The sequence below is a fragment of the Archocentrus centrarchus genome, chromosome 7, assembly GCF_007364275.1.
Source record: "Archocentrus centrarchus isolate MPI-CPG fArcCen1 chromosome 7, fArcCen1, whole genome shotgun sequence".
Classification (NCBI taxonomy): Eukaryota; Metazoa; Chordata; class Actinopteri; order Cichliformes; family Cichlidae; genus Archocentrus; species Archocentrus centrarchus.
The window spans coordinates 15,624,887-15,650,854 of record NC_044352.1 but is presented as its reverse complement, the minus strand read 5'-3'; the positions used below and the strand labels follow the sequence as shown (position 1 = coordinate 15,650,854).

At 39.6% G+C, this 25,968-nt stretch overlaps 1 protein-coding gene across 1 annotated transcript; it reads left to right on the top strand.

The window, feature by feature from the left end:
- Window positions 1-250: 250 nt before the first annotated feature.
- On the top strand, window positions 251-25,968 carry dnah12 (dynein, axonemal, heavy chain 12). The gene is made up of 74 exons (XM_030734176.1): window positions 251-364; window positions 526-739; window positions 855-942; window positions 1,043-1,069; window positions 1,167-1,356; window positions 1,622-1,691; window positions 1,819-1,977; window positions 2,063-2,258; window positions 2,674-2,862; window positions 2,948-3,101; window positions 3,189-3,280; window positions 3,378-3,556; window positions 3,647-3,782; window positions 3,881-4,006; window positions 4,096-4,230; window positions 4,950-5,143; window positions 5,301-5,529; window positions 5,624-5,809; window positions 5,903-6,103; window positions 6,232-6,426; window positions 6,512-6,633; window positions 6,737-6,872; window positions 6,958-7,104; window positions 7,241-7,360; window positions 7,494-7,650; window positions 7,760-7,932; window positions 8,054-8,206; window positions 8,294-8,533; window positions 8,697-8,942; window positions 9,051-9,170; window positions 9,269-9,378; window positions 9,532-9,712; window positions 9,839-9,979; window positions 10,081-10,164; window positions 10,366-10,554; window positions 10,635-10,754; window positions 10,917-11,105; window positions 11,187-11,338; window positions 11,470-11,608; window positions 11,730-11,896; window positions 11,998-12,253; window positions 12,403-12,699; window positions 12,941-13,119; window positions 13,279-13,471; window positions 13,608-13,769; window positions 13,856-14,050; window positions 15,011-15,144; window positions 15,229-15,391; window positions 15,549-15,629; window positions 15,852-16,028; window positions 16,119-16,250; window positions 16,425-16,514; window positions 16,596-16,736; window positions 16,827-17,068; window positions 17,797-17,944; window positions 18,052-18,197; window positions 18,288-18,502; window positions 18,594-18,786; window positions 18,887-19,079; window positions 19,185-19,357; window positions 19,494-19,634; window positions 19,749-19,907; window positions 20,018-20,313; window positions 20,428-20,681; window positions 20,801-20,941; window positions 21,066-21,203; window positions 21,287-21,520; window positions 21,603-21,791; window positions 24,027-24,130; window positions 24,242-24,446; window positions 24,559-24,696; window positions 24,798-24,889; window positions 25,159-25,226; window positions 25,416-25,968. Exons 1-74 carry the CDS (start codon window positions 349-351, stop codon window positions 25,607-25,609), a joined length of 11,925 nt encoding a protein of 3,974 aa, XP_030590036.1. The 5' UTR covers window positions 251-348; the 3' UTR covers window positions 25,610-25,968.

Here is a 25,968-nt window from a genome sequence, read left to right as displayed (position 1 = left end):
TGACATGATGTAGTGGAAAGTGGAGCACTGGGTAAAAGACCCCGACATGACAGTTTCATTAAGGCTTAAAAACATGCAAACAAACTATTTGTTTGTCAAGCAGCAAAGTTTTTAATATAATACAATCTATAATATATTTTTAATACAATAATATTTTTTGGGCATATTATTGTACTTGAATGTAGATTACTGTTCAAAGTCCTTTGCACAGTCCTTAGCAACAAACTCCGCCTTTTCCTGTAGCCTGTATACTGTTTCTATGGTAACGATGCTGCTAGGCTTCACTAGCCGTTCAGAGGCTAAGTTGTCATTATTAGTCATGAACAAACCAAGCAAAGCCTGAAGATAATGGATGAACCAACAGGTAAATCGACAGATTTTCCCTGCATATAAATACTATAATAAATATTGTAATGTGGCGTTTGTCTGTTAATGTTGCCAGAACACTAAAGTTAGTTGGTAGCTGACTAGCTTAAATTCTTTAGTTGCTTCTTTAGTTGGTTTCTTTCAATGGCTTCTTGTCAGAGATGGACACCTCTGCTGGAGTTTTCAAAGACAGACCGGGGAAAGGCATGTCCAAGTTTCCAGTCCTGCCCCCTATTGAAGGGACGCAGCAGCAGAGCGAAGTCGATCAAATCGCAGCCGAGAAGAAGGAAATAGCTGAGAAGATAGCGGTCCCCATGAAGCTGCTGAGACACAGAAGGAGTAAAGTGCAATTAAAGCAACGCCAGATGATCCTGTATGTCCTTTCCTCAGCTATGTTTTTCTCTGTGTTAAAATGTCCATATATCTTACATAGGTAGTTATTTATCATATTCCTGCAATGTGACAGTTTGTTGGTTCCATTTTTACAGGCTGTCTAAAGCAATGGAGGATTACAGACAGAGTAGAGAGAGGGGAGCTGTCCGCAGCCCGTCCCCAGAGCCACAGCTTCCACCTTCTGTATGACATCTGCTTATTTCTGCACACATAAATACAAGTAGTAGTTAATACAGAAATGTTTTCCAAAATGATGATGTTTATTTCAATACATAATTTACAGATGCTTAGTGAGCAGCGAAAACAAAGGGTATGTGCACTTGTTAGTATTAAATTTGACATAAACAGACTAAACCCTAGTTGCATCTATATGACCTTTCCTGTTTCTTTTTTTTGTACTTTTACAGATGAATTACAACTTCCTGAAACAGTGTGTAGAGAGGTGCAAATTTCCACCAGTTCAGCAGCAGTGGTTAGACTCGATTGTAGATCGAGTCCCTGCAAAACTAAGAGCGAGCCCTAAGACAAAAAAACTACTACAGGAGCTCTGCGAGGAAGTCAGCGACAATTTCCATAATGTAACTGTAAAGTACACAGGTAATACCAGTTACTTATGGTGTGTGAATGTACAGTGCAGAGCAAAAGTGTAGGCACTAAAACTAAAGACAGAAATCTTTACACTTGTACACTTGTAGGTTTTTATGACTCAGTTCGAATGTTTTATGGACATTGCTATGCTGCAGGATAAATGTGACGCTAATCAGTCACCTCCCTTCTCTAACTGATAAAAATGGAAACGTCTAAAATGCCTTAAACTAACCAGCTAACCTGTGTGTCACTGTGCTGTGTTCATCTCCTGTAGTGGGCACAGTATTAAAGAATCCACAGACAGAAGGACTGAGCTCAGTAAAACAGAAAGCCACACAACCAAAGTGAGTCCCCAGTGTGCACAACCAATTTGGACATAATGACTAAATGATAATTGATCTGTTTTTTGGGGGGATTTTTTTGTTTTGTTTTGTTTTCCCAGTTGTAAAATTTATTTTTGATCATTTGCAGAATTCTCAATTTCTCCCATCCATGGCATGAGAGTTTCATCAGAAGCCGCAGGGTGATAAAGGCAAACTTGCACATTCTTCATCCTGTAATGCAGACTCTGTTGAATGATGGAAACATGACATATTCTTCACTGGTTCTGGTTGAGCTTTCAGGATGCAGGTGAGGAAAGAGACCATGAAGCCAAACAAACAAATCTGAGCTGTCTCGATAAAGTTTGGTTTTATTTTGGCTTCTGTTGGTATAGAGCTTCAGGACCTGTGGATTGTAAGAGCCTACAGAATAAAATGACTGTGGAGTGTAAAAGGACAGAGGATCGCATCATGAAAACCTGGTTTCCCAACGTCATCCACTTATTAACAAATGAAGAAACTCTGAAGGGAGTTAAAGAGGAGAAACTTGATTCCTTTTATAACTGTGCTTCCACCCTCATTTCCAATCAGGTCAGATTATGCCCACATGATTTTGACCTCAGATGTGTCATAAGGAGCATTTCAGTGTCATTTACATTGATTTCTATTTATTTTACTCATTTTTTGAAACCAGAAGCAGCATGAAAGTATATTAATCATGTGTCTTAAAGTGTATTTTTAACAAGCTAAAGTTGTCAGACATAAATATCAACTGACAAATGAAACATTTTGTGTTTATAGCTGTTTATTTAAATAATTAATTAGTTAGGGAAGGTTGTAGGCAGTAATCTTATAGTATTTGTTAATTGAGGTCTGATTGCTGTTGTTAGCTCTTTAAATAAACATGTCAGAACTAATTTAGCTATTTTAGCTTTTTAAATTAAATCTATGTGTTTCTTAATTGCACAGTTAGTCTTATTCATGTTTTTTCCCTGTAAATTCTTAGCTGAAATCTCTTCTTCATGCAAGTGTAGAGGAGTTTGTCAGTGTATTTGAGCCAAGCAGTCACCACTGCTTGCCCATCTTTCGGATGGCTTTAACCTTTGATGATGAAAAGATAGAAATTTACCCCACCTCACAAGATCTGGAAGCTGCTGTTCTTGAGATTTTGAATGCTATAACAAACACCTTGCAGGTGAGGCTACCATTTCACAGCACAATTTTTTTAATGTAAAAATATAATTTGAGCTGGTAATGATACCTATGACATTGTTTTACAGAAAGTACAGACTATCCAGTCATGGCTGGCACAAACCACATCTTCATTTGTGGATGCCAAGGTGGATGATCAGATCCATGCTTGGGCTCTGGCCACTGTGAAGAGTGCTGTGCGCAAAAATCTAGAGGAACCTGAGAAATATTTCCAGAACTATGGTGATGTGCCATACTCTAATCATTTCCAATCATTACTCCAGTAATATTATTTCAGTTTGTTGCTTATTTTTGTGGTTTATTTTGTAGTTGACAGTTATGACTGGCTGGTTAATGGAACTGCACAGGTTCAAGTAGAGACGTTTATGGAAGAGGAACACTCTTTTGATGAGTACACAAAGGTAACAAATCATAAATTTGAATTCAAATTCTTTTACTTTGCTTATTTTACCTTGTTTTATGGTGACTGTCATTGTGTAATCTCACTGCTTATTAAAGCAAGTGGAGAAGTTTCGTGCTCTGTCAAAGGAGATTATGAGCCTCCCTTCAAAAGCCCACTTCACAATGGTCCATCTGGACTGTGAAGAGCTGAAACAAGGGCTTGCCAACAAAGCCAAAGCCTATGCCGACATGCTTCTGAAGAAACTAGTCTCCAGACACCGTGAGAAAAATCTAGAGTAAGTCCGTTCTTAAAAACAAAAACTAAACAAATGGCCTTCTGTGTTTAAAATGTTCACATTTTAACGTTTGTTTGTGTCTGTGCAAAGGATTTGCTCTGAATTTGAAAACATCAGAAACAAAGCTTTGAAAGTTCCACAGAATACAGAAGACATGGCTGAGGTGCTCGACTTTTTGCATGTAGCTAAGACTGACGGTCTTACACATCTTAATGAAAAAATTAAGGTAAATAACCCAGTGACTGCTTCTTCCTGTCTATAAAAGCATAATAACTCCTGTATCTTACATCAATTCTAACCTGATTTGGTGTCTTGCTTTGACAGGAAGCATGGTGCAGACTTACCTACCTCTTGGAAGTCTGCATCATTGAACCAGAGGACCTGGAGCTTAATTCAACAGTTTTTCTCTGGCCACAAAACATCCTTCATATTTTTGAACTCAGTGATGAGGTAATGTCTTGTGTCTGCTTAATTCAATCTACCATGGCTGGTTTTTTTTTATGAATAATCTGATTCTGGACAGCTCTATTGTTTTCCAGGTAATGGAGAAGGCCAAGCAGAAAGGAGAGAATGAGTTGGTTACCAAAAGAGAAAAATTACTGGTACAGCTTAAAATGTTGGGAAGTAAAATTGAGGAGTTCTCACGTTGCTCTGTGCTAAACATGATGCATCAGGTAAAGCATCATTCAGATTTCAGATTATCTTTAATCAATAGTTTCTTTTATTTCTTTTTGTTTAAGGAAATCCATGCATTTATCTTCTTACCTACCCATCTCCCATTGCTACAGTGAATATGCTTGTTACGTTTCACAGACACGCAGTTCACAAGTTGTAACACAAAGGCTCTCTGGCATTAAGTACTCTGGCCTAATTGCTGTGTAGAGTCAGCTGCAGAGAACTGTAGCTCCTGAGGCTGGAGAGAAAGACAGACAAACCCACTGCATCAAAAATAGGCTGTAACGATGCTGCTGGAGCCCGAGGCTGTGTAGCTTAGCTTAAGAGACAGTCTGTCCAAAATGAAAATGTGGCTACGATCATCTCCAAGCTCCAGGAAGTCACTGTGCATGCGTGACAGATTTCTAACAGGGTTTGGTTTTTGCATAATGAGTTACTTCTGGGCAGAGCAGGATATCTGTTCCTTTTCATAAGTGTTTTGCAGTGCTAAACTAACTGGATCCAGCTTCATAATAAACACTTAAATTCTGAAAGAATTATCAAATTTTTCAAAAAGTCATATGACGTTATGGGCATAGGCCTGAATTTCATGTCATTCTGACATATTTATTACACATTATTACACATCACTAATAAAACTATATCATCCAGTTCTTTCCAAGTAGACATTAATCAGTAGCAAAACAAGTCTACAACATAACTGTAATATTTTTAATAGTATGTTGCAGATATCCGTACAGTTCAAAAACTTCTCCATGAGGCTGAGGAGGATATTGCCCTGATAACAGCAGAAGAGGACTTCTACAAGTGGGACGTAACATGCTACCCAGAAGTTGAGGTCCTTAAAGAGAATATTGAACCATATCAGAAACTGTTTGGATTTGTCCTGACCTGGCAACGCACAGAGAGAAGGTGAGATTTCCATTTGATGCATGTTTCTTTTTTCTTTTCTTTTCTTTTCTTTTCTTTTCTTTTCTTTTCTTTTCTTTTCTTTTCTTTCTTTTCTTTTCTTTTCTTTTCTTTTCTTTTCGTTTCAATCCTGATAACCTTTAGTCTTGTTTGTGCCTAGGTGGATGGATGGCTCCTTCCAGGACCTTAATGGTGAGACCATGGAAGTAAAACTGGATGAATTCTATAGGGAGATCTTCAAGATGTTCAAGTTTTTCCAACAGAAAAAGATTAAGGCTGTGCAAGAGATGGAGAAGATCTCTGAGAAGAAGAGGCGACACCCTACTGAGGAAGAAAACCCAACAGTCCGTTTGTGTTCCACTGTAATGGAGCAGATCAAAAATTTCAAGGTATTCTGCACAATTGTTATTTAAAAAGGGGACATGAATGAAGTGTTGTTTTTTTTGTGCTAACCCATTATGAGAAATGTGTTTGTGTCAACAGAACCATATCCCCCTGGTGTCCATCTTGTGTAACCCTGGCCTCAGAGCTCGCCACTGGGCCCAGATGTCACAGATAGTTGGATATGACCTCACACCCGACTCCAGTACCACACTACGGAAAGTTCTCAAGCAAAACCTGACTCCTTACCTGGAAGAGTTCGAGTCCATCAATGCTGCTGCTAGTAAAGTGAGAAGAGTTTGAAAATTTGCGTTTGTTTCTAAAGGTTGCACCCAAGCCTTTGTTTTAAATGTTATATGCCTACCCTATCTCTCTCTGCAGGAGTTTTCCCTGGAGAAGGCCATGCAAACCATGGTGCATGTTTGGGATAGTCTCTCCTTTCACCATCAACCTTACAGGGAGACTGGAGTGTCCATCTTGACTGCCTTAGATGACATTCAGACAATGTTAGATGACCAGATTGTGAAGACTCAGACTATGAGGGGCTCACCTTTCGCTAAGCCCTTTGAAAAAGAAATTAAGGTTAATATTAAGTTTTAGATTTGCATAACAAATATAAACTGAATTTACAAGATAATTTTGCCAGTTGTGAGTACTTTTTAACTCTGCCTATATAGAGAGTGTTTTAACTATTTGTTGCGTGATCTTAGGCATGGGAGGAGCATCTGCTTCGTATCCAGGAAACCATAGATGAGTGGCTGAAAGTGCAGACCCAGTGGGTTTACCTGGAGCCCATCTTTTCTTCTCAGGACATCATGCAGCAGATTCCAGAAGAGGGGCAACTTTTTCAAACTGTTGACAGAAATTGGAAAGAGGTCATGAGGCACTGTGCTAAGAACCCCAAGGTAAGAAAAGAAATGATTTACATTCACAGAAAGAAAATCCAAAACTGTTATTCTGCGTGATTCACTGGATGATTTGTAAACATAGATTCTGCCAGCAACCTCACTGCCTGGTTTGCTAGAGAGACTGCAAGATTCCAACAACCTTCTTGATAGAATTATGAAAGGCTTGAACGCATATTTGGAGAAGAAACGTCTCTTTTTTCCTCGGTAAAAAAAAGAAAAAAAAAAAAAAGATTTTGCAGATCTCATATTTGTGCAGATCTTCCATAGTATCACAGATTTTGATATTTTATGCTAACCCTGATGCCAGGTTCTTCTTTTTGTCTAATGATGAAATGCTGGAGATTCTGTCTGAGACCAAGGACCCACTGCGAGTGCAGCCGCATCTGAAGAAGTGCTTTGAGGGTATTTCCAAACTGGACTTTCTGCCCAATTTGGATATCCAGGCAAGACTGTCACAAGTGTTGTTTTCATTACACAAAAGTGTGGATGATTAACCTGTTGATTAAACTGGAGAATATCCTTGCCCAGGCCATGTATAGCAGTGAAGGGGAGCGTGTTCAGCTCACCGAGCACATCTCCACATCTGAAGCCAAAGGCGCTGTGGAGAAGTGGCTGGTTCAGGTGGAGGACGTGATGCTTCGCAGTGTCAGAGATGTAATAGCCCGGTCCCGGGTGGTGAGATCACTATTCTTCATATCAAATTTTACATGTACTCTGGTTTGTTAATTACACTGCTACCATGTGTGTATGATCTGGTGCATGAACGTGAGTCATTGACAGATAAGTGACTGTGTGTGGGTGTCTCTGGCAGGCATATGCTGAGACTGCACGGAGCCAGTGGGTCAAGGAGTGGCCTGGGCAAGTGGTACTTTGTACCTCACAGATTTTCTGGACATTGGAGGTTCACGAGGCTATCAGAGATCAGCCTAATGTGGGTCTTTCTAAGTTTCTAACAAAGCACTGACCACTCTCAAGTAACCTGAATATCTCTTCTAATGATCCAGACAACTTAAAAGCATCACCTTGCAAAGAAACTAAAATAGGAACTGGGCTGTTCTCTGCAGGGTTTAAAGAACTACTATCAGAAACTTCAGAGTCAGCTGAATGACGTTGTAGAGCTGGTGAGAGGAAAACTTGACAAGCAAACACGGATTACTTTGGGAGCACTGGTCACAATTGATGTCCATGCCAGAGATGTAGTCATGGAACTTATTGAGAAAGGTACTGCAAGGCACAAAATAAGTGTATTAGTATTACTTATTGTTATATAACATTTGCACAGCACAGAGATAATGCGCCCAGATTCAAATGTTTTCTCAATTTTTAATAGGTGTATCACATGAAACTGACTTTCAGTGGCTAGCCCAGCTTCGTTATTACTGGAGTAGTGATAATGTTCGTGTTCGCATAATTAACTGTGATGTTAAGTATGCTTATGAGTACCTGGGGAACTCGCCACGCCTGGTCATCACTCCTCTGACTGACAGATGCTACAGAACCCTGGTAAAAAAAAAAAAAAAAAAATTTGAACTTGAATGTGCATGCTAGTCACTTTCTTTTGCTGTAATAACAATAAGTGACAAAATATTTAACACTAAATTCCAAAACCCTCCTTCTTTTTTAGATTGGTGCTTTCCACATGAACTTGGGTGGTGCACCAGAGGGTCCAGCTGGAACAGGAAAGACAGAGACCACTAAGGATTTGGCTAAAGCACTTGCTGTGCAGTGTGTCGTCTTTAACTGTTCTGATGGACTGGATTATCTTGCTATGGGAAAAGTAACACCCACGAGTTGGAAATTTTCCATTTTAGTGCTTTTTTTTATACATTCAAAACATGGTTTGTTAACATGTAAACTCTTACAGTTTTTTAAAGGACTGGCTTCATCTGGTGCATGGGCCTGCTTTGACGAATTCAACCGCATTGAGCTGGAGGTGCTGTCTGTAGTGGCCCAACAGGTTCTCTGTATCCAAAGGGCCATTGAGCAAAAGCTGGAGTACTTCGACTTTGAAGGGACCATGCTTAAACTCAATCCCAACTGCTTTGTGTCGATAACAATGAACCCTGGCTATGCAGGACGGTCAGAACTCCCAGACAACCTCAAGGTCTTTTACCAGAAAAAATATTTAATCACATTTATTTACACTGTCATTTATGAATATATGCTTGTTTGTTTTTTTACTTTTCTGTTTCAAAATTCACATTTTGGTGCGCTGCACATCCCCTAAGTATAATCTAACATAATGTGTGAATTGTATCTTTGTGCAGGTGTTGTTCCGCACAGTGGCCATGATGGTCCCCAACTATGCACTTATAGCAGAGATATCTCTGTACTCATATGGCTTCCTCAATGCCAAACCTCTCTCAGTGAAGATTGTGATGACCTATAGGCTTTGCTCAGAGCAACTCTCCTCTCAGTTCCATTACGATTACGGCATGAGGGCTGTGAAAGCGGTGCTTGTAGCTGCAGGAAACCTCAAGCTCAAGTATCCCGAGGAGAATGAAGACAATCTGGTATTTGTGCAGATTTACTAAACATCAGTCTATACTTTGTGTTGTGATTGTGAACTTTAGTGCCACTTTTTGATTCGTTCAATTCTTTATTCATATTGTAACATTCAGCTCCTGAGATCCATAAAGGATGTTAATGTGCCCAAGTTTCTCTCCCATGACATTCCACTGTTCAATGGAATCACCAGTGATTTGTTCCCAGGGATTTCCCTTACTGAGGCTGACTATCAGGTCAGTGTTACCTAAACTTCAACAACCCCTTTTTTTGTGTGTCGTCATGTATGTTATAATCTGTTTTTTGTTTTTGTTTTTTTTGTCATCTTTGTCAGCTGTTTCTAGAAGCTGCTGAAGAATGCTGTAAAAATCACAATGTACAGCCAACAGAGGTTTTCATACAGAAGATGATCCAGACCTATGAGATGATGATAGTTAGGCATGGGTAGGTTATATGTTTAAGTTTCCATCCTGTTGTACTATATTAGTGCTTTTCTGCTTGCAGTGCTTTCAGTTAGACAGCCTTTTGCGTGCTTGGGACATGTGAATGGGTGAGTACTGTATGTAAAACACTACATTGCTTTATAATGTTTTCAAGATTCATGCTGGTGGGAGAGCCCTTTGCTGGAAAGACCAAAGTGCTACACGTTTTAGCTGACACGCTGACTCTCATGAAGAGAGGGTACGGTCAGGAGGAGAAAGTCATCTTCCTGACATTAAACCCAAAATCCATTACAATGGGACAGCTGTTTGGACAGTTTGACCTAGTTTCTCATGAGGTAACCCTGTGCCTTGGATCTTTTGTTTTACAGATAAATAAAAGCTCAGTGTATTTACAATATAAACATAGACCTGGAACAAAACATGGCCTATTCATCCTTTTCACTTTTCCCCCTTATTTTTAGTGGACAGATGGGATTGTGGCTAACACATTTCGTGAGTTTGCTTCGGCCATCACTCCTGACCGTAAATGGGTGGTGTTTGATGGTCCGATAGATACACTATGGATTGAGAGCATGAACACTGTGCTGGATGACAACAAAAAGGTACATAATGCACAGGAGAAAAAATGTTTCATTTATAATATTTAATTTATATATTTTTCATACTTTTTTCTTCTTTTTTTTGCTTTACTCTTCCTCGACAGCTGTGCCTGATGAGTGGTGAGATCATTCAGATGTCCAGTCAGATGAGTTTGATTTTTGAAGCAATGGATCTGTCACAGGCCTCTGTGAGTTACATGTTAATAAAGTGATTTATTTGCTAATTCTACTTTAAAATGTAAAAGTTGCTAGTTAATTTGCGAAATGGTCTTCTTTTTTTTAACTTATGAAAATGTGTTTTTTAAAGGTGCTTGATAAGACTGCTATTGCACCATTACTGTAGTTTGATTGGCAGGACATATATTTTGGGTTATTTTCTCACACTGCAGCCAGCCACAGTCAGTCGATGTGGCATGATCTACATGGAACCATCTCAATTGGGCTGGAAGCCCTTGGTGATCTCCTGGATGAACACTCTTCCTGATGATCTTCAATCTCGAGACAATCGTTCCTTGTTACTGGAGCTTTTCGACTGGCTCTTGCCACCTGCCCTCACAATGCTTCGAAAACATTGCAGAGTAAGTGGCCCCAGAATCCAGAAAGTTTACATTCTAAAATATGAATCTTTTGTCATACTAGATTTCGGTTTGGTTTACAGGAAGTTGTTTCCACTAGCAACAGCAACACTGTGGTGTCTTTGTGTCGACTGTTTGAGATGCTTCTCTCTAATCCGGTGAAGATGGGTCAAAGTGATAAAAATATTCGCTGCTGGATAATGGTAACAAGGGCTAAATCTTTTAGAATTTGAAATCATTTTTTAACTTATTTATTTCAGATGTTTGTTTGGATGTGCATCTTGCAAACATTGCACCTCCATGCAAACACTTATTGTGTTTTAGTATTTGCACTTTGCAGTGCTTCTTTTTCTTTTTGCCTGCAGGCAGCCTTTGCGTTCTCCCTCGTGTGGTCTGTAGGTGGCAGCTGTGACACAGACAGCAGACAGAAGTTTAGCAACTTCTTCAGGGTGATGGTTTTAGGACAATCAAAAGAACATCCGATCCCTGAAACAGTGGGAAAATGGGAGTGTCCAATGGAAGAGAAGGGGCTGGTGTATGACTATTTCTATGAGGTATTGTATAATTGTCATTCAGAAGATTTTGCTTGTGTTATAGCAAAAAAAAAAAATCATAATGTAATCTTTCATTTCCAGTTTAAAGGGAAAGGCAAATGGGTTCACTGGAATGAGGCCATTAAAAATATCAACCTGGGGGACAAAAACACCAAAGTGCAAGAGATCATTGTGCCCACCATAGACACAGTTCGTTACACCTACTTGATGGATCTTTGCATCAGCTATGGAGTGTCAGTATTCAGTTTTTTTTAGTGTTTGCAGCTTTAGCAAAAAGATGATAATACTATAGATAGTAATTCTATACATTCAACCAAGCATAATAATTGTTAAAATTGTTGGTTTGTTTTGTTTTGCTGCTAAGCCCTTCACTGTTTGTGGGTCCTACTGGAACTGGAAAGTCAGTGTATGTGAAGGAAAAACTGATGAATAATCTGGACAAAGACTGCTACCTGCCTTTCTTCATCAATTTTTCAGCCCGCACAAGTGCAAACCAGACTCAGGTCAGGATTTAATGAGACATATATGAAATAATGTCCCTTTGAAGAGACCACTTTATTAATCATATATTATGTGAGGTCTTCATTAAATTTTGTTTAATTTTTTTTTTGTTACATTGTGCAGAATATCATCATGTCCAGGTTAGATAAGAGAAGGAAGGGTGTTTTTGGACCTCCTATTGGAAAAAAGTGTATCATCTTTGTAGATGACATGAACATGCCTGCACTGGAACAGTTTGGAGCACAGCCTCCTCTGGAGCTTCTTCGGCAGTACATAGACCATGGAAACTGGTGTGAACCAACCACTATTACAAGACAATTTCATATTTAAACAAGAGAGATTAAAGCATTGTTCATTAAACAGACAGACTTCACCTGTTATACTGTTATAGGTATGACCTGAAGGATACCTCCAAGATCACTCTTGTCGACCTCCAGCTCATCTCAGCTATGGGTCCCCCTGGTGGTGGAAGGAATGCTGTGACGTCTCGCTTCCTGCGACATTTCAACATTTTTAGCATTAATCCCTTCAGTGATGACACTATGGTTCACATTTTCTCCAACGTTGTGTCTTTCTATCTCAAAAACAATACATTCCCACCTGAAATTTTCACTGTTGGCAACCAAATAGTGACAGCTACAATGGAAGTGAGTGCCTGAAAAACACAAGAACCAGAAGGCTGGCTAAATTTGTTTTGCACTTGTATAAAAATCCTAAGTCATCTTTTTCCTGAATCCTTTTTTTTCAGTCTTTCTCAAGTAAATCATCTTTACTTTTACATTTTTATTTTCTATAGGTGTATAAGAAAGCCATGGAGAACCTGCTTCCAACTCCAGCCAAGTCTCACTACACTTTCAACCTGCGTGACTTCTCCCGTGTTATCCAAGGTTGCCTGCTGCTGAAGAAGGAGTCTCTGGAGAGCAAATACACTATGATACGGCTTTTTGTCCATGAGGTCTTTCGTGTCTATTATGACCGTCTGGTAGACAATAAAGATCGAACATGGCTCTACACGCTGATGAACGGCATTGTGAAAGATCACTTCAAAGTGTCCTTTGACCAGGTCTTTAATCATCTGAAACTGGGCAGCAAAGTAAGCAGAGAATTACTTTACCTTACTGTTTCATGTGCTTGACTGCTGTTATGTTAAACAACAGGTACAGCAAAGAAGATCTGCTTCAGCCAAGCTCTTTGCAGAATTAGATTTTAGCAGCATTTGAATATAGTGAATATTAGATTTTTTTTTTGTCTATTCAGCTACAAAATGTCCTTAGAACATGATTAGCAAAATGTATCTGCATGAATCTGTGGCATTAAAATTTGTGAATTTTTAGTTGGTTGAAGAAGACATGCGAAATCTTCTGTTTGGTGACTACATGAATCCTGACCTGGAGGATGATGAGCGCTTGTATGCTGAAGTGCCTTCAGTTGAAAACTTTGATAAGGTGGTAAAGTCTTGTCTTAAAGAATACAACCAGATGCACAAGAATCGGATGAACCTTGTCATCTTCCGGTAAACAGCGTTCAAGTACATATATATATATATATAATTTTTTTTTAATTTCATTATTAATACATTTACAAGAGACTCAACCTTTGTACAATAAGTGAATAATATATCTGTAATTTATTTGTACGTAAGCTTAATTAACTAAAACAAAATCTTATGTAGCTATGTCCTTGAGCACCTGTCCCGCATCAGTCGTGTGTTAAAGCAGCCAGGAGGAAATGCACTCCTTGTGGGAGTGGGAGGAAGTGGACGCCAATCCATCACCCGCCTGGCCACGTTCATGGCCCACATGACCATGTTCCAGCCAGAGATCTCTAAGAGCTACGGTATGACTGAGTGGAGAGATGACCTCAAGGTAAAGACTTCAGTTTACTGTTATTATTAATAATACATGTATTTTGGTCATATTATTCTCATTAGATTCTGTGACTTTTTTTTTTTTTTTAACATTCCCAGCCACAGTTTTCTGTCTCACTGTTTTTAAATTTAAGATGTTGCTCAAAAAGGCTGGGGTGAAAGGACAGAAGACAGTGTTCTTGATAACTGATGCTCAGATCAAAGATGAAGCTTTTCTAGAAGACGTGGACAGTGTCTTGAATACAGGAGAGGTTCCCAATCTTTTTGCCATAGACGAGAAACAGGAGATCATGGAGGTAGAATATTATAATCCCTTATCTTGTATAAATCCCCTATGAACTTATGCGTAATAAAAATTCTCATTTCATCTGTTTTTCTCCAGGCAGTACGTCCCATTGCCCAAGCTGGTAATAAAAACTTGGAGTTGAGCCCTTTGGCTCTGTTCGCCTTCTTTGTGGCACGCTGTAAAGAGAACCTGCACGTTGTTGTGGCATTTAGTCCTATTGGAGATGCCTTTCGAAATCGCCTGCGCCAGTTTCCATCTCTTATTAACTGCTGTACCATTGACTGGTACCAGGTATTACACATATAGGCATTAGGAGACTGTATTATACCTGCAAGTAAAATATATTGCAAATAAGAAAGTCTGAAACACTAAAAACTATATACACTATATTGCCAAAATATTCGCTCACCGATTCAAATCATTGAATTGAGGTGTTCCAATCACTTCCATGGCCACAGTTGAATAAAACCAAGCACTCAGGCATGCAGACTGCATCTAAAAACATTTGTGAAAGAATGGGTCGCTCTCAGGAGCTCAGTGAATTCTAGTGTGGTACTATGATAGGATGCTACCTGTGCAACAAGTTCAGCTGTGAAATTTCCTTGCTACTAAATATTTCACAGTCATTATGTTATGTTGTGGGGTTGGTGTTCAGGAGCTGGGCTCTGCTCCTTAGTTCCAGTGAAAGAAACTCTTAATGCTTCAGCAAACCAAGACATTTTGGACAATTTCGTGTTCCCAACTTTGTGGGAACAGTTTGCGGATGACCCCTTCCTGTTCCAACATCACTGCACAGCAGTGCACGAAGCAAGGTCCATAAAGACATGGATGAGTGAGTTTGGTACGGTCGAACTTGACTGGCCTGCACAGAACACCTTTGGGATGAATTAGAGCAGAGACTGCGAACCAGGCCTTCTCATCCAGCATCAGTCTCTGACTTCACCAATGTGCTTCTGGAAGAATGGTCAAAAATTCCAATAAACACACTCCTAAACCTTGTGGAAAGCCTTCCCAGAAGAGTTGAAGCTATTGTAGCCGACATCATATTAAACCCTATGGATTAAGAATGGGATGTTACTCAAGTTTATATGCATGTGAAAGCAGATGAGTGAATACTTTTGGCAATATACGTAGTGTATGCATCTGTATGACAGTGCTCCTTGATCCAAGGATAAAATCAAAGAACAATGTCTGCAGTCTGTCTTTGCATGCCTGACTTTGCTCCTGCCTTTCATCTCTGTGCTCTGACAGCCATGGCCGGAGGAAGCTCTTGAGCGAGTAGCCAACTCCTTCCTGAAGTCACTGGAGATGGATGAAAAGGAGAGACAGGAGGTCATATGCATCTGCAAAACATTCCACACCTCTGCCGAAGAGCTTTCAGAAAGGTATGACAGGTTTATTCATAACTTGTACATTGAAAGGTAGAAAACACTTCTAAACCTTTAATTACATTGTTGTTTTCATTGCAGATTCCTTGCTGAGCTTGGTCGCCATAATTATGTGACGCCCACATCCTACCTGGAACTGATTGCAGCTTTTCATCAGCTGCTCACTCAGAAAAGAGACACTGTCATGAAGGCAAAGCAGAGGTACAGCAATGGTCTGGCTAAACTAGCCTTTGCTGAGTCTCAGGTATATGAAGAACTATTATTACGTTTGTTGTTTTGTTTTGTTGTATATATATATATATATATATATATATATATATATATATATATATATATATATATATATATATATATATAATTACTCCTTTGCAGTAGCTAATTTGAACTATGTCTTTCTGTAGGTGGGTGAGATGAAGAAGGAACTGGTAGACCTACAACCCAAACTAGAACAGACAAAGATAGACAATAACAAAATGATGAAGGTGAATGCATTTCACATATTCTGTCACTATTAACATCCTCCCTAGAGTGTGTGTGTGTGTATATATATATATATATATATATATATGTGTGTGTGTGTGTGTGTGTGTGTGTGTGTGTGTGTGTGTGTGTGTGTGTGTATATATATATATATGTACATACATCAGTGCATACATACATCAGTACTGAATGTAAACAAGTAATGTTTTGTTTTTGATTTTCAGATTATTGAAGTGGAGTCTGTGGCGGTGGAAGCTAAGAGTAAAGTTGTACGTGTTGATGAGGAGGCAGCAACTATAAAAGCTAATGAGGCCCAGGCTTTGAAAGATGAGTGTGAGAGTGACTTAGCTGAAGCTATCCCTGCCCTGGAGGCTGCTCTATCTGCCTTGGACACTTTGAAGGTAAGCACCCTTCAGCAAAACGTCTTTTTTTTATAACGTATCATTGCAGTTTAGATAACTGAGCAAGTCAAGCTGTCCATTTCTTTTCAGCCCTCTGATGTCACAATTGTGAAGTCTATGAAAAATCCACCTTCAGGGGTGAAGTTGGTGATGGCAGCTGTATGTGTGATGAAGGAGATAAAGCCGGATAAGATAGCTGATCCAGCTGGGACTGGAAAAAAGGTTAGACTGAGCAAAAAAAATAAAAAATCGTAATAAAGAAATGATAAATGTCCAGTACTTATTTTTAGCTCTGTAAAACACAGCCAAACCTCATTATAACAAAACCAATTTTCATTATGTAAAAAAAAAACATAGCAAAAACACAGTGAGTGATATGTTTCCTTTATTATCTAGGTTTTTGACTACTGGGGTCCAAGCAAGAAGTTACTGGGTGATATGAACTTTTTACGAGATCTTAAAGAATACGACAAGGACAAAATACCTGTGAGTGTCAGGAAAATTACATCACTGTTTAAAAGGTTATTGCACTTTCCTCTAACTTACTCATTTGTCTCTGGGTTGCAGGTCCATGTGATGCAAAAAATCAGAAGTGAGTACATGACTAATCCTGACTTTAACCCCACTATAGTGGCAAAGGCCTCCTCTGCAGCAGAAGGCCTGTGCAAATGGATCAAAGCAATGGAGGTGTATGACAGGGTGGCGAAGGTACAGTGTCTCGGGATTTTCAGACTTCTGACAACTTGTCCTGATAATTGTACCTGCACACTTACTTTCCACTTACTGCTTTGGTTTTAGGTTGTGGCTCCTAAGAAGGCCAATCTTGTAGTGGCACAGGAGTCCCTGGCTGCTACCATGACCCTTCTGAACCAGAAGAGGGCTGAGTTGAAAGAAGTTGAAGATCGCTTAGCGGTCCTTCAGAAAACATTTGAGGAGGAGACAGAAGAGAAAGCCCAGCTGGAATTCCAGGTGGACTTGTGCGCCAGGAAGCTGGAGAGGGCAGAAAAACTCATTGGTGGTCTGGGTGGAGAGAAGACCAGGTCATGAGGATGCTTATAAATATTTGGGGGGCAAGCAGTGAAGCTTAACGAGGCACTTGTTTTCACACTTTTTCTCTTATGTCTACTTATTATTATTATTATTATTATTATTATTATTATTATTATTGTTATTATTATTATTATTTTCTCACTGGACTGTGTAGTAAAACATGTCTGCATCTGAAGTACTGTAGCACCACTAATGGGTAGAAGTTGGAAATATCTTCATGCGTGCAGCTTTTTAACTATTAGCCTGATGTTTTAAAGTGGTATCTCTTTGAATTCCTTGAATCAGTGTTAAAGCTTAAATCTTCAAGCTATACTTAAAGAGTATTTTTGAAGGGTTTATCCAATCTACACCAAAACTGGCACAGATGAAATTCAAATCAAGCTTCACAAAAGTAAGCAGATGACATTTAGTTTTTCAAAACTGTTTGTTACAGCCAATCACAATTAGCAGTGAGATCATATCTTTTTCATGTAATGACAACCAATTAAAAGATCTGTGGTTGTCCCAAAAAAAGTTTCCATTTGGTGAAAAGGAAAAATGCTTTTTTTTTTATATCAGAGCGTATGTCTATTCTTTTACCATGATTACATGTTGCTATGACAGTTGTGCCCAGCTGATCTGCTTGGCCCCCTCATCCCTGGTGCTTTGTTTTGTTTTTTGTTTTCTGCAGTGGGAAGAATAACTGCCTACTAATGACTGAATCTGACTCTGTATTTAGGTGGTCTAAGGCGGAAGATGACCTGCAGAACACATATGACAACTTGACCGGAGATGTTCTTATCTCTGCCGGTGTCATCGCCTATCTTGGAGTTTTCACGGCTGGCTTCAGACAAGAATGCACCAAATTATGGACCAAACTCTGCAAAGTAACGGTTCTTCCTTCTGTCCTCTCTTTTTTATTGACTCTTCTCCTAACTTAGATGCATGTAGTGCATAAATATCTGTCTTTGCACCTCCCTCCCTCCATCTCTAGTCTAAGAACATTCCATCATCAGATAACTTCTCTCTCAGTAAAACCCTGGGAGATCCCATTAAGATCAGGGCGTGGAACATTGCAGGGCTTCCCAGTGACTCTTTCTCTATTGACAACGGAGTCATTGTCAGTAATTCACGCAGATGGTAAGTTTGTATTTCTAAAATTCATGAAACTTATGTTGAAATATTTATGAAAAAAAAATTGCTTTTCACCTAATGTTAATGTTCTTGTAGGCCCTTAATGATTGATCCTCAAGGTCAAGCCAACAAGTGGGTCAAGAATTCAGAGAAAGATAACAGCCTGAGTGTAATCAAGCTAACAGATGGGGACTACATGAGAACTTTAGAAAACTGTATACAATTGGGAATGCCACTGCTGCTGGAAAATATAGGAGAAGAACTGGACCCTTCTCTGGAACCACTGCTGCTTAAACAAACCTTCAAACAAGGTGCTGGAAATGTGAAATGGATGCCAAAGAATCGTTTTGAATTTTAAAAATGTGAAAATTCTTAGCTCCTAATTTTTTTTCTTTCACTTAGGTGGTGTTGATTGCATCAGGCTCGGAGAGAGTGTGATTGAGTACTCCAATGATTTCCGTTTCTACATCACCACAAAGCTCTGGAACCCCCACTACCTACCAGAACTGGCCACCAAAGTGTCCCTGCTCAATTTCATGATAACCCCTGAGGGCTTGGAGGACCAGCTGCTAGGGATTGTGGTTGCCAAGGAGAGGTAGTACCTGCAAAATGGTCACTTCTTTATTCATTTAAGCACTTTATTTATAGGTCTTTTACTCATGCCATCTACTCATATCTGCTTCATATTTCTACAGGCCAGAACTGGAGGAGGAGAGAAATGCACTAATCCTACAGTCAGCTGAAAATAAGAGGCAATTAAAGGAAACTGAAGACAAGATCCTAGAGACACTGCAGTCCTCTGAGGGAAATATCCTTGAGGATGAGAGAGCCATTCAGATTCTAGACTCAGCAAAGATCATGTCCAACGAGATTACCAAGAAACAGGAGGTGTGAATTATGCATAAAATGAGACCTAAAATGCACATTTTAAGCGTCTTTTCATTTATCTGATCATCTAGTAGTCTAATCTCCTCATGTTAATGTCTTTCCAAGAATGCAGAGAAGACAGAGATCAAGATAGCAGAGTCTAGAGAGGGTTACAGAGCTATTGCAAAACACTCATCCATCCTGTTCTTCAGTATTACTGAGCTGACCAACATTGATCCAATGTACCAGTACTCTCTCAACTGGTTTGTTAACCTCTACATTAACTCCATACAAGACAGGTGAGTGATCCACAAGGATTAAACTCAGTTAGTTGTATGGTGAAGAAGTGAACTATGACAAATCTACCAGAACTGATCACTTTTAGTTTGTCTGTGTTCATTGGAAGCTTCCTATGTTTTGCCTTTTGTTTATCAGTAACAAGTCCAAGATTCTGGAGAGGAGGCTTCAGTTTCTTATTGATCACTTCACCTATAACTTGTACTGCAACGTATGTCGTTCTCTGTTTGAGAAAGACAAACTCCTGTTCTCCTTCCTTCTCTGCTGTAAACTACTGTTGTAAGTGATGAAGCTACAAGCAATTTTGACTTTACCTCTCACGCTTAGTGCAAATTTATGTGGATTTTTTGCTTTTATATTTGATGCTATCTTTTATCAATGTTTTCTTGTCAGAGCAAAGGGAGAGATTAAACACTCTGACTTCATGTTCCTGCTGACTGGGGGAGTGGGCCTGCAGAACACCACTGCTAACCCTGACCCCACCTGGCTACAGGACAAGAGCAGGGATGAAATCTGCAGAGCCAGTGAACTCCCTGGCTTACAAGGATTAAAGTAACAAGCTTTAATCACTCAACCAAAAATGATCTTATTTACTCCATTGCTCCCATTTGTTATTATACTGTACTTTTGACAAAAGAACTGGATTGTTATTTATCCCACAGAGAAGCTTTCTTCAAGAATCCAGAAGACTTCAAGCCTATTTATGACAGCAAAGATCCATACACCGTTGGTTTGCCTGCTCCGTGGTGTGAACAGCTTAATGACCTGCAAAAGATGATCATCGTTCGTTGTCTCAGGCCTGATAAGATAGTGCCAGCTGTGAGGAAATATGTGACTTGCAGCCTAGGGAAGAAATTTGTCCAACCTCCTCCCTTTGACCTGAGTAAGAGCTACCTGGACTCCAACTCTACCATCCCACTCGTGTTTGTGCTGTCTGCAGGGGCTGATCCAATGGCTAGTAAGTCCCAAAGAACTGATTTACCGATTTTCAAGCAGCCATATAATGCTAGTCTCAAAACCTGAAACTAGGAGAACTGATTCTTTTAGAAAAACTAAAACTATCCCTCCACAGGCTTGCTGAAGTTTGCCAGTGAAAAGAACATGGGTGGTGCCAAGTTCCAATCTATCTCTTTGGGTCAGGGACAGGGGCCCATTGCTGCTAAAATGATATCCACTGCCATGCAAGATGGGACATGGGTGTGCTTACAGAATTGCCACCTGGCTGTTTCCTGGATGCCAACCCTAGAGAAAATCTGTGAGGACTTCAGTCTCACAAAATGCCACCAAGACTTCCGCCTCTGGCTCACAAGCTATCCTTCAGCCAAGGTAAAGCCAGCCTAGTAAATATGCATAAATTAACAACTGCAAGCAGTAGATAGATAAAGCTTTCATCTGATAGAGTAGTCAGTATAATATAAAAAAAACCCCACCCTTTTTTAAATCAGTTTCCAGTGGCCATCCTGCAGAATGGGGTGAAAATGACAAATGAGCCTCCTACAGGACTTCGACTCAACCTGCTCCAGTCTTACTTGTCAGATCCTATTTCTGATCCAGACTTCTTCAACAATTGTCCCAATAAAAAACTGGTGAGTTATAAGGAAACCCATCTTGATATTTTTTTTTTTTTTTTTTTTTTATGCGTAAGGATGTATTAATTCAATGGGTGTATAACACAAAGGGCAATTCATGATGAATGGATTTCTTCACTAGATTTGGGAGAAGCTCCTATATGGATTGTGCTTCTTCCATGCTCTCGTTCAGGAGAGGAAAAAGTTTGGTCCACTGGGCTGGAATATTCCCTATGGCTTCAATGAGTCTGACCTCCGTATAAGCATCAGACAGCTACAGGTATTTACTCAAGAGTCTCAGTTGTATGTGTTTCTGCGTTCACAAAAATCTGAAATTCATTTCATTTTTTTTTTCCTCTTTAGCTGTTTGTGAATGAATATGATGAGGTGCCCTTGGAGGCCATAACCTATCTGACTGGGGAGTGCAATTATGGTGGCCGTGTGACGGATGACTGGGATAGGCGGCTCCTGATGACTATCTTGGCTGACTTCTACAACAAGGACGTCATTGAGACATTTCGCCATCCTTTCTCACCTAGTGTTAAATACTGTGCACCACATATATCCAGCTATGAGAGTTACATTCTATTTATCAAGGTGCAGACACTTCGGGAGGAAAAATATATATTTTTCTATATAATGACTTCTAGCTGACAGCAGGATCTTTGTTGTCCTCTAGGAACTTCCATTCAGCCAGCATCCAGAGGTGTTTGGGATGCATGAAAATGCAGACATTTCCAAAGATTTGCAGCAGACAAAACTGCTGTTTGATTCACTGATACTTGCTCAGGGTGGAGGCTCCAAGGGAGGGACCAGCTCTGAGAGCGACAACATGCTGTGTGACATAGCAAATGGCATCTTTACCAAGGTATAAACTAATTAAACTTCCTCTTGATTTAGTTTTTAGCCATGCCAGTGGTGTAGTTGGTTGAAACAAGAACATTTAAACAACTAACAGTTGAATTGCCATGAAATTTTATGCAGAGGAATCCTAGTAACATTGGTTCCTTAGCATTCCTCTAAGCACCATCAGATATCAAGTTTTTACGTATCCTGTGAAATACAGCATCTCAGCATCTGCTTAATGAATTGGCATGCTTTTTTAAATATAAATTCATAGTTCCCAGACAATGGCTTCAATCTTAATGACTTTGATCTGAGTGTTTCTTCGGTGCTGTGTATAAAGATTACAGTGCAGGTGCCCCTATCTGGATGAATTCTTTTATTGTTAGTCCGCACTGTAATTTGCCCAATACTTTGGTGTATGACTTCTTTATGTGCTGTGTAAAAGTCTTGAGCCACCCTTCATTTCTTTATATTTTGCTTCCAAGGAGCCACACTGTCTCAAAAGTTTTAAAATGAATTCGAGCAATAGTTCTTCAGGCTGTTTGAAAGTCTTTCAACACGTTTCTTTGGACATTGGCTCCTTTTTCACTCATTTTCAGTCCAGCCCCTGTGCCTGACCATTTTCAGAAGAAAGTTTTTTTGCTTGTTAAGCCACTTAACACTGACCTATGAATCATTCAAGCATAAAAAGGCACCTAACTCAATGGATGAATCAGTGTTGTGTATACACACAGCTGACAGCTTAGCAAAGAGCCAATTTTAAATTGTGTTTTGTGCTCTTTGTTCCTAGAAGCCCATTGCAAAAACACATCATTTATTCCCATTTCTTAGTTGAATCTCTGAAAAATGCCAAAGACAACAACGTTTGGCAGGCATGAAAAAGTATTTTTGCACCAATATGGTGATTTCCAAAGACCTATAAGACAAAAAAAATTTGGCATATCTTGGCACGGTGTGCAGTGTCCTTAGAAATTTTGAGGAAACTGGACAAGTGGAGGACAGAAGAAGAAGTGGCACCTAAAGAAGAACAGTCAAGTCATGCCCTTAAGAAATTGAGGAAAGACCTGACACAGCACCTGGGCCTTCACTTGATCCATCTACTGTCTGCTGAAGTTTCATTGGAAATGTGGCTATCTAGAAGCTTCCTACGGAAGAGAAATTGGGAGAAAAGGCTGAGGTATGCCAAATTACACAAGAACTGTACTGAAAATCAGTGGTAACAGGTCTTATGAAGTGAGGAATCCACCTTTTTGTTTCAAATCAATATGTATGGTGCAGGTCAGGAGAGAGGTACAACAATGAGTGTCTACAGCTAAACACGTTGGAGGCTCTGTCATGGGTTGGCGCTGCATTTTAGCCAGTGGTGTTGGGGGTCTCGTCAAAACACACGAAATTATAAACACAGAAAAGTAACATCAGAATTTGATGCACCATGCAGTACCATCTGGAAAGCGTCTGACTAGCTACAGCTTCATTTTTCCACATGACAATGATCCCAAAAATGTCTGCTAATGCAGTAAAAGCATACGTGGCTAGAAAAACACAGTGAAAAACAATCTGTTTTGGACTGATTGAGTCCGGACCTCAATGTTATTAACAGAACAAAAGGCAGCAAACATCCTGCCTGGAGAATTATTCCTGAAAACTACTCAAAGAAATTACAAGAAAGCTTATTAGAATTGTACAAACTCTGTTTTTGTTTTATATCATGTATTTCCATATACGTTTTCATATTTCAGTAACTTGCTATACCTATTTCTCATTGTCCAGGCAAAATACAAAGAAATGAGGGGTGGCTCAAGAGTTTTGTACAGTACTGTAAGAATAATTAAATTTTTAAATCTATCTGTTTTTATTATGGAATCCTTTTAAAAATACTGTACCTGTGCTTTGTGTTTACTACTAATTACTGAGAATGTCAGCATGCTGACTACATTTCCATGTTCTTTCTGTGCCTGTGTGGGTTTCCTCTGGGTATTCTAACTTCCTGTCACAGTCCAGAGACAGTGTAAGGAAGCCCTGCCCTCCAGCCTTATGGTTACAGGAGCTAGTGGTAAAGAAAATTGATAGATGGATTGTGGGCATGTCAACATACTGTTAATAGTATGTTACTGTCATCATGCTTTTATTCTTTTTGAAGGAAGTATAGTATATGTATAACTCTCAACTATGTACCAGCATTTTCCTGCTCCGTGACTGTGCTCTATATCTACTTTACTGTGTGTTTATAACTATCACATTTGCTTATTTCCATAAGCTCCCAGCTAATTTTGACACAGAAGCAGCGCTCTCAAAGTTTCCGGTGCTATATGAAGAAAGTATGAACACAGTCCTTGTCCAAGAGATGGAGCGCTACAACACGTATGAACAAACAGCTCATTGCCCGACTTTAAGCTGTATAGTCATCACCAACCGTGATTTTTTTTTTTTTTTTTTTTTTTTTTGTTACTTAACATATCTTTGCACCCTCAGGTTGTGCAGTTTGATTCGGGTTAGCCTGCAGAATTTGCTAAAGGCCATTGAGGGATTGGTGGTGATGGATGCAGAGCTGGAGGCAGTTGCAGCCAGTTTGGTAGTGGGAAAGGTGCCAGAGAAATGGGCCAAGCGCTCTTACCCCAGCCTCAAACCCTTGGGCAGTTACATTACTGACTTTCTGTCAAGGCTCAAGTTTTTGCAGGTAAGACTAGTGCGCAAAAGTGATTTAAATGAGCAGTTTTGACCTGTCATATCAGAGGTTTGTTCTGCTTTTGAATCCCATTATATTTTCACTTGATTTTGTGTACCTGCAGGTTTGGTATAACACCAGGAAGCCCAATGTGTTCTGGCTGTCTGGCTTTTTTTTCACACAAGCCTTCTTAACTGGGGCCATGCAGAACTATGCCAGGAAACACCACATCCCCATTGACCTGCTACGTTTTGATTTTGAGGTCTGAATCCTGACACTTTGTTATCCTTCTCTCTCCATATGTGAAGATCTTCTCATAGCCCTTAGACATAACTGTTTTTTTTTAATGATTTTATCTCACAGGTTCTTCCTTTTGATGAGGTACAGACAGCGCCTGTGGATGGCGTTTACGTTAATGGACTGTTTCTTGATGGAGCTCGATGGGACAAAGAAAGGTACGTGCTCACAGTAAGATTGGTTTTAGACTATTGGCAATATACTTACAACAGTCAGTGGGGGGGAAAACGTAGGCACAAGTCATTCACTGTACTTAAGTAAATATGCATAATATTGTTTATTTATATAATATGGGAATTTTACTTTAAATTGTGATTTATTTTTATTATTGAAGTTTTATAGTCAGGGTAGTTTTACATCTTTCATCGCTAGTGAAATGTAGGGAGACCCGATAAGGACTGGTTTGTTTGTCTCACTCTATCATCAGTGGAGTTCTGGCTGAGCAGCACCCCAAAGTCCTGTTTGACTCAGTTCCTATCATCTGGATAAAACCCAGTAAGTGTTACCCCACTCTATATACTTCCAGTGCTTTTGTTTCAAATCTACAACAAATGAAATGTGCACAGTTCATGCCATCCATGTTTTCAAATATCTCTTTCAACTATGATTGCTTGATTTCTTTTATTATTTCCTGACTCTGCCTCTCATTTCTTCGGTTTCTTTGCTTTTACTTCTGCCAAACAGCTGAAAAGAAGAGCATCAATCAGCCCAAGAAACTGTATATTTGTCCTCTCTACAAGACCAGTGAAAGGAAAGGCACCCTGTCCACCACAGGCCACTCCACCAATTTTGTAATTTCCATGATACTGCCCACCAACAAGAGCCCACAGCACTGGATCAAGCGTGGGGTTGCCATGCTCTGCCAACTTGATGACTGAGATCAGGCAGCACAGTGCTCACGACTCAAGCGCTTTACTGTGGCACGCTTTAATGCTGCTTAGATTTTGTTTAAACTTTGTGCTCCTTAATGCAATATTAAACACAGTGTGTGTTTGTGACCAGTTTGTGTTTCAACACTATGGTCAGAGCCTTAATGTGGCTATGCTGTGGAGATGCAGAATGGTCTATGATGCAATTTTCAATTCATGTCTTTGTCCAACAGCTACTGGAAAAATACAAAGCTGCTCTGTTTTCTCCAAAAAAATGTAAAAGTAAAGATTAAGGGCATACGCTGTGTTAGTCCCATTGGGAAAACCTGTAAAAAAAAAATGCCACAACAATGGTTTCAATAAATTTA

Coding starts and splice junctions, on each gene's coding strand:
- dnah12 (XM_030734176.1), top strand. Junction 8,943..9,050: donor AGGAGAATGAAGACAATCTG/GTATTTGTGCAG, acceptor TGTAACATTCAG/CTCCTGAGATCCATAAAGGA. Junction 16,029..16,118: donor CTGCCTTGGACACTTTGAAG/GTAAGCACCCTT, acceptor ATTTCTTTTCAG/CCCTCTGATGTCACAATTGT.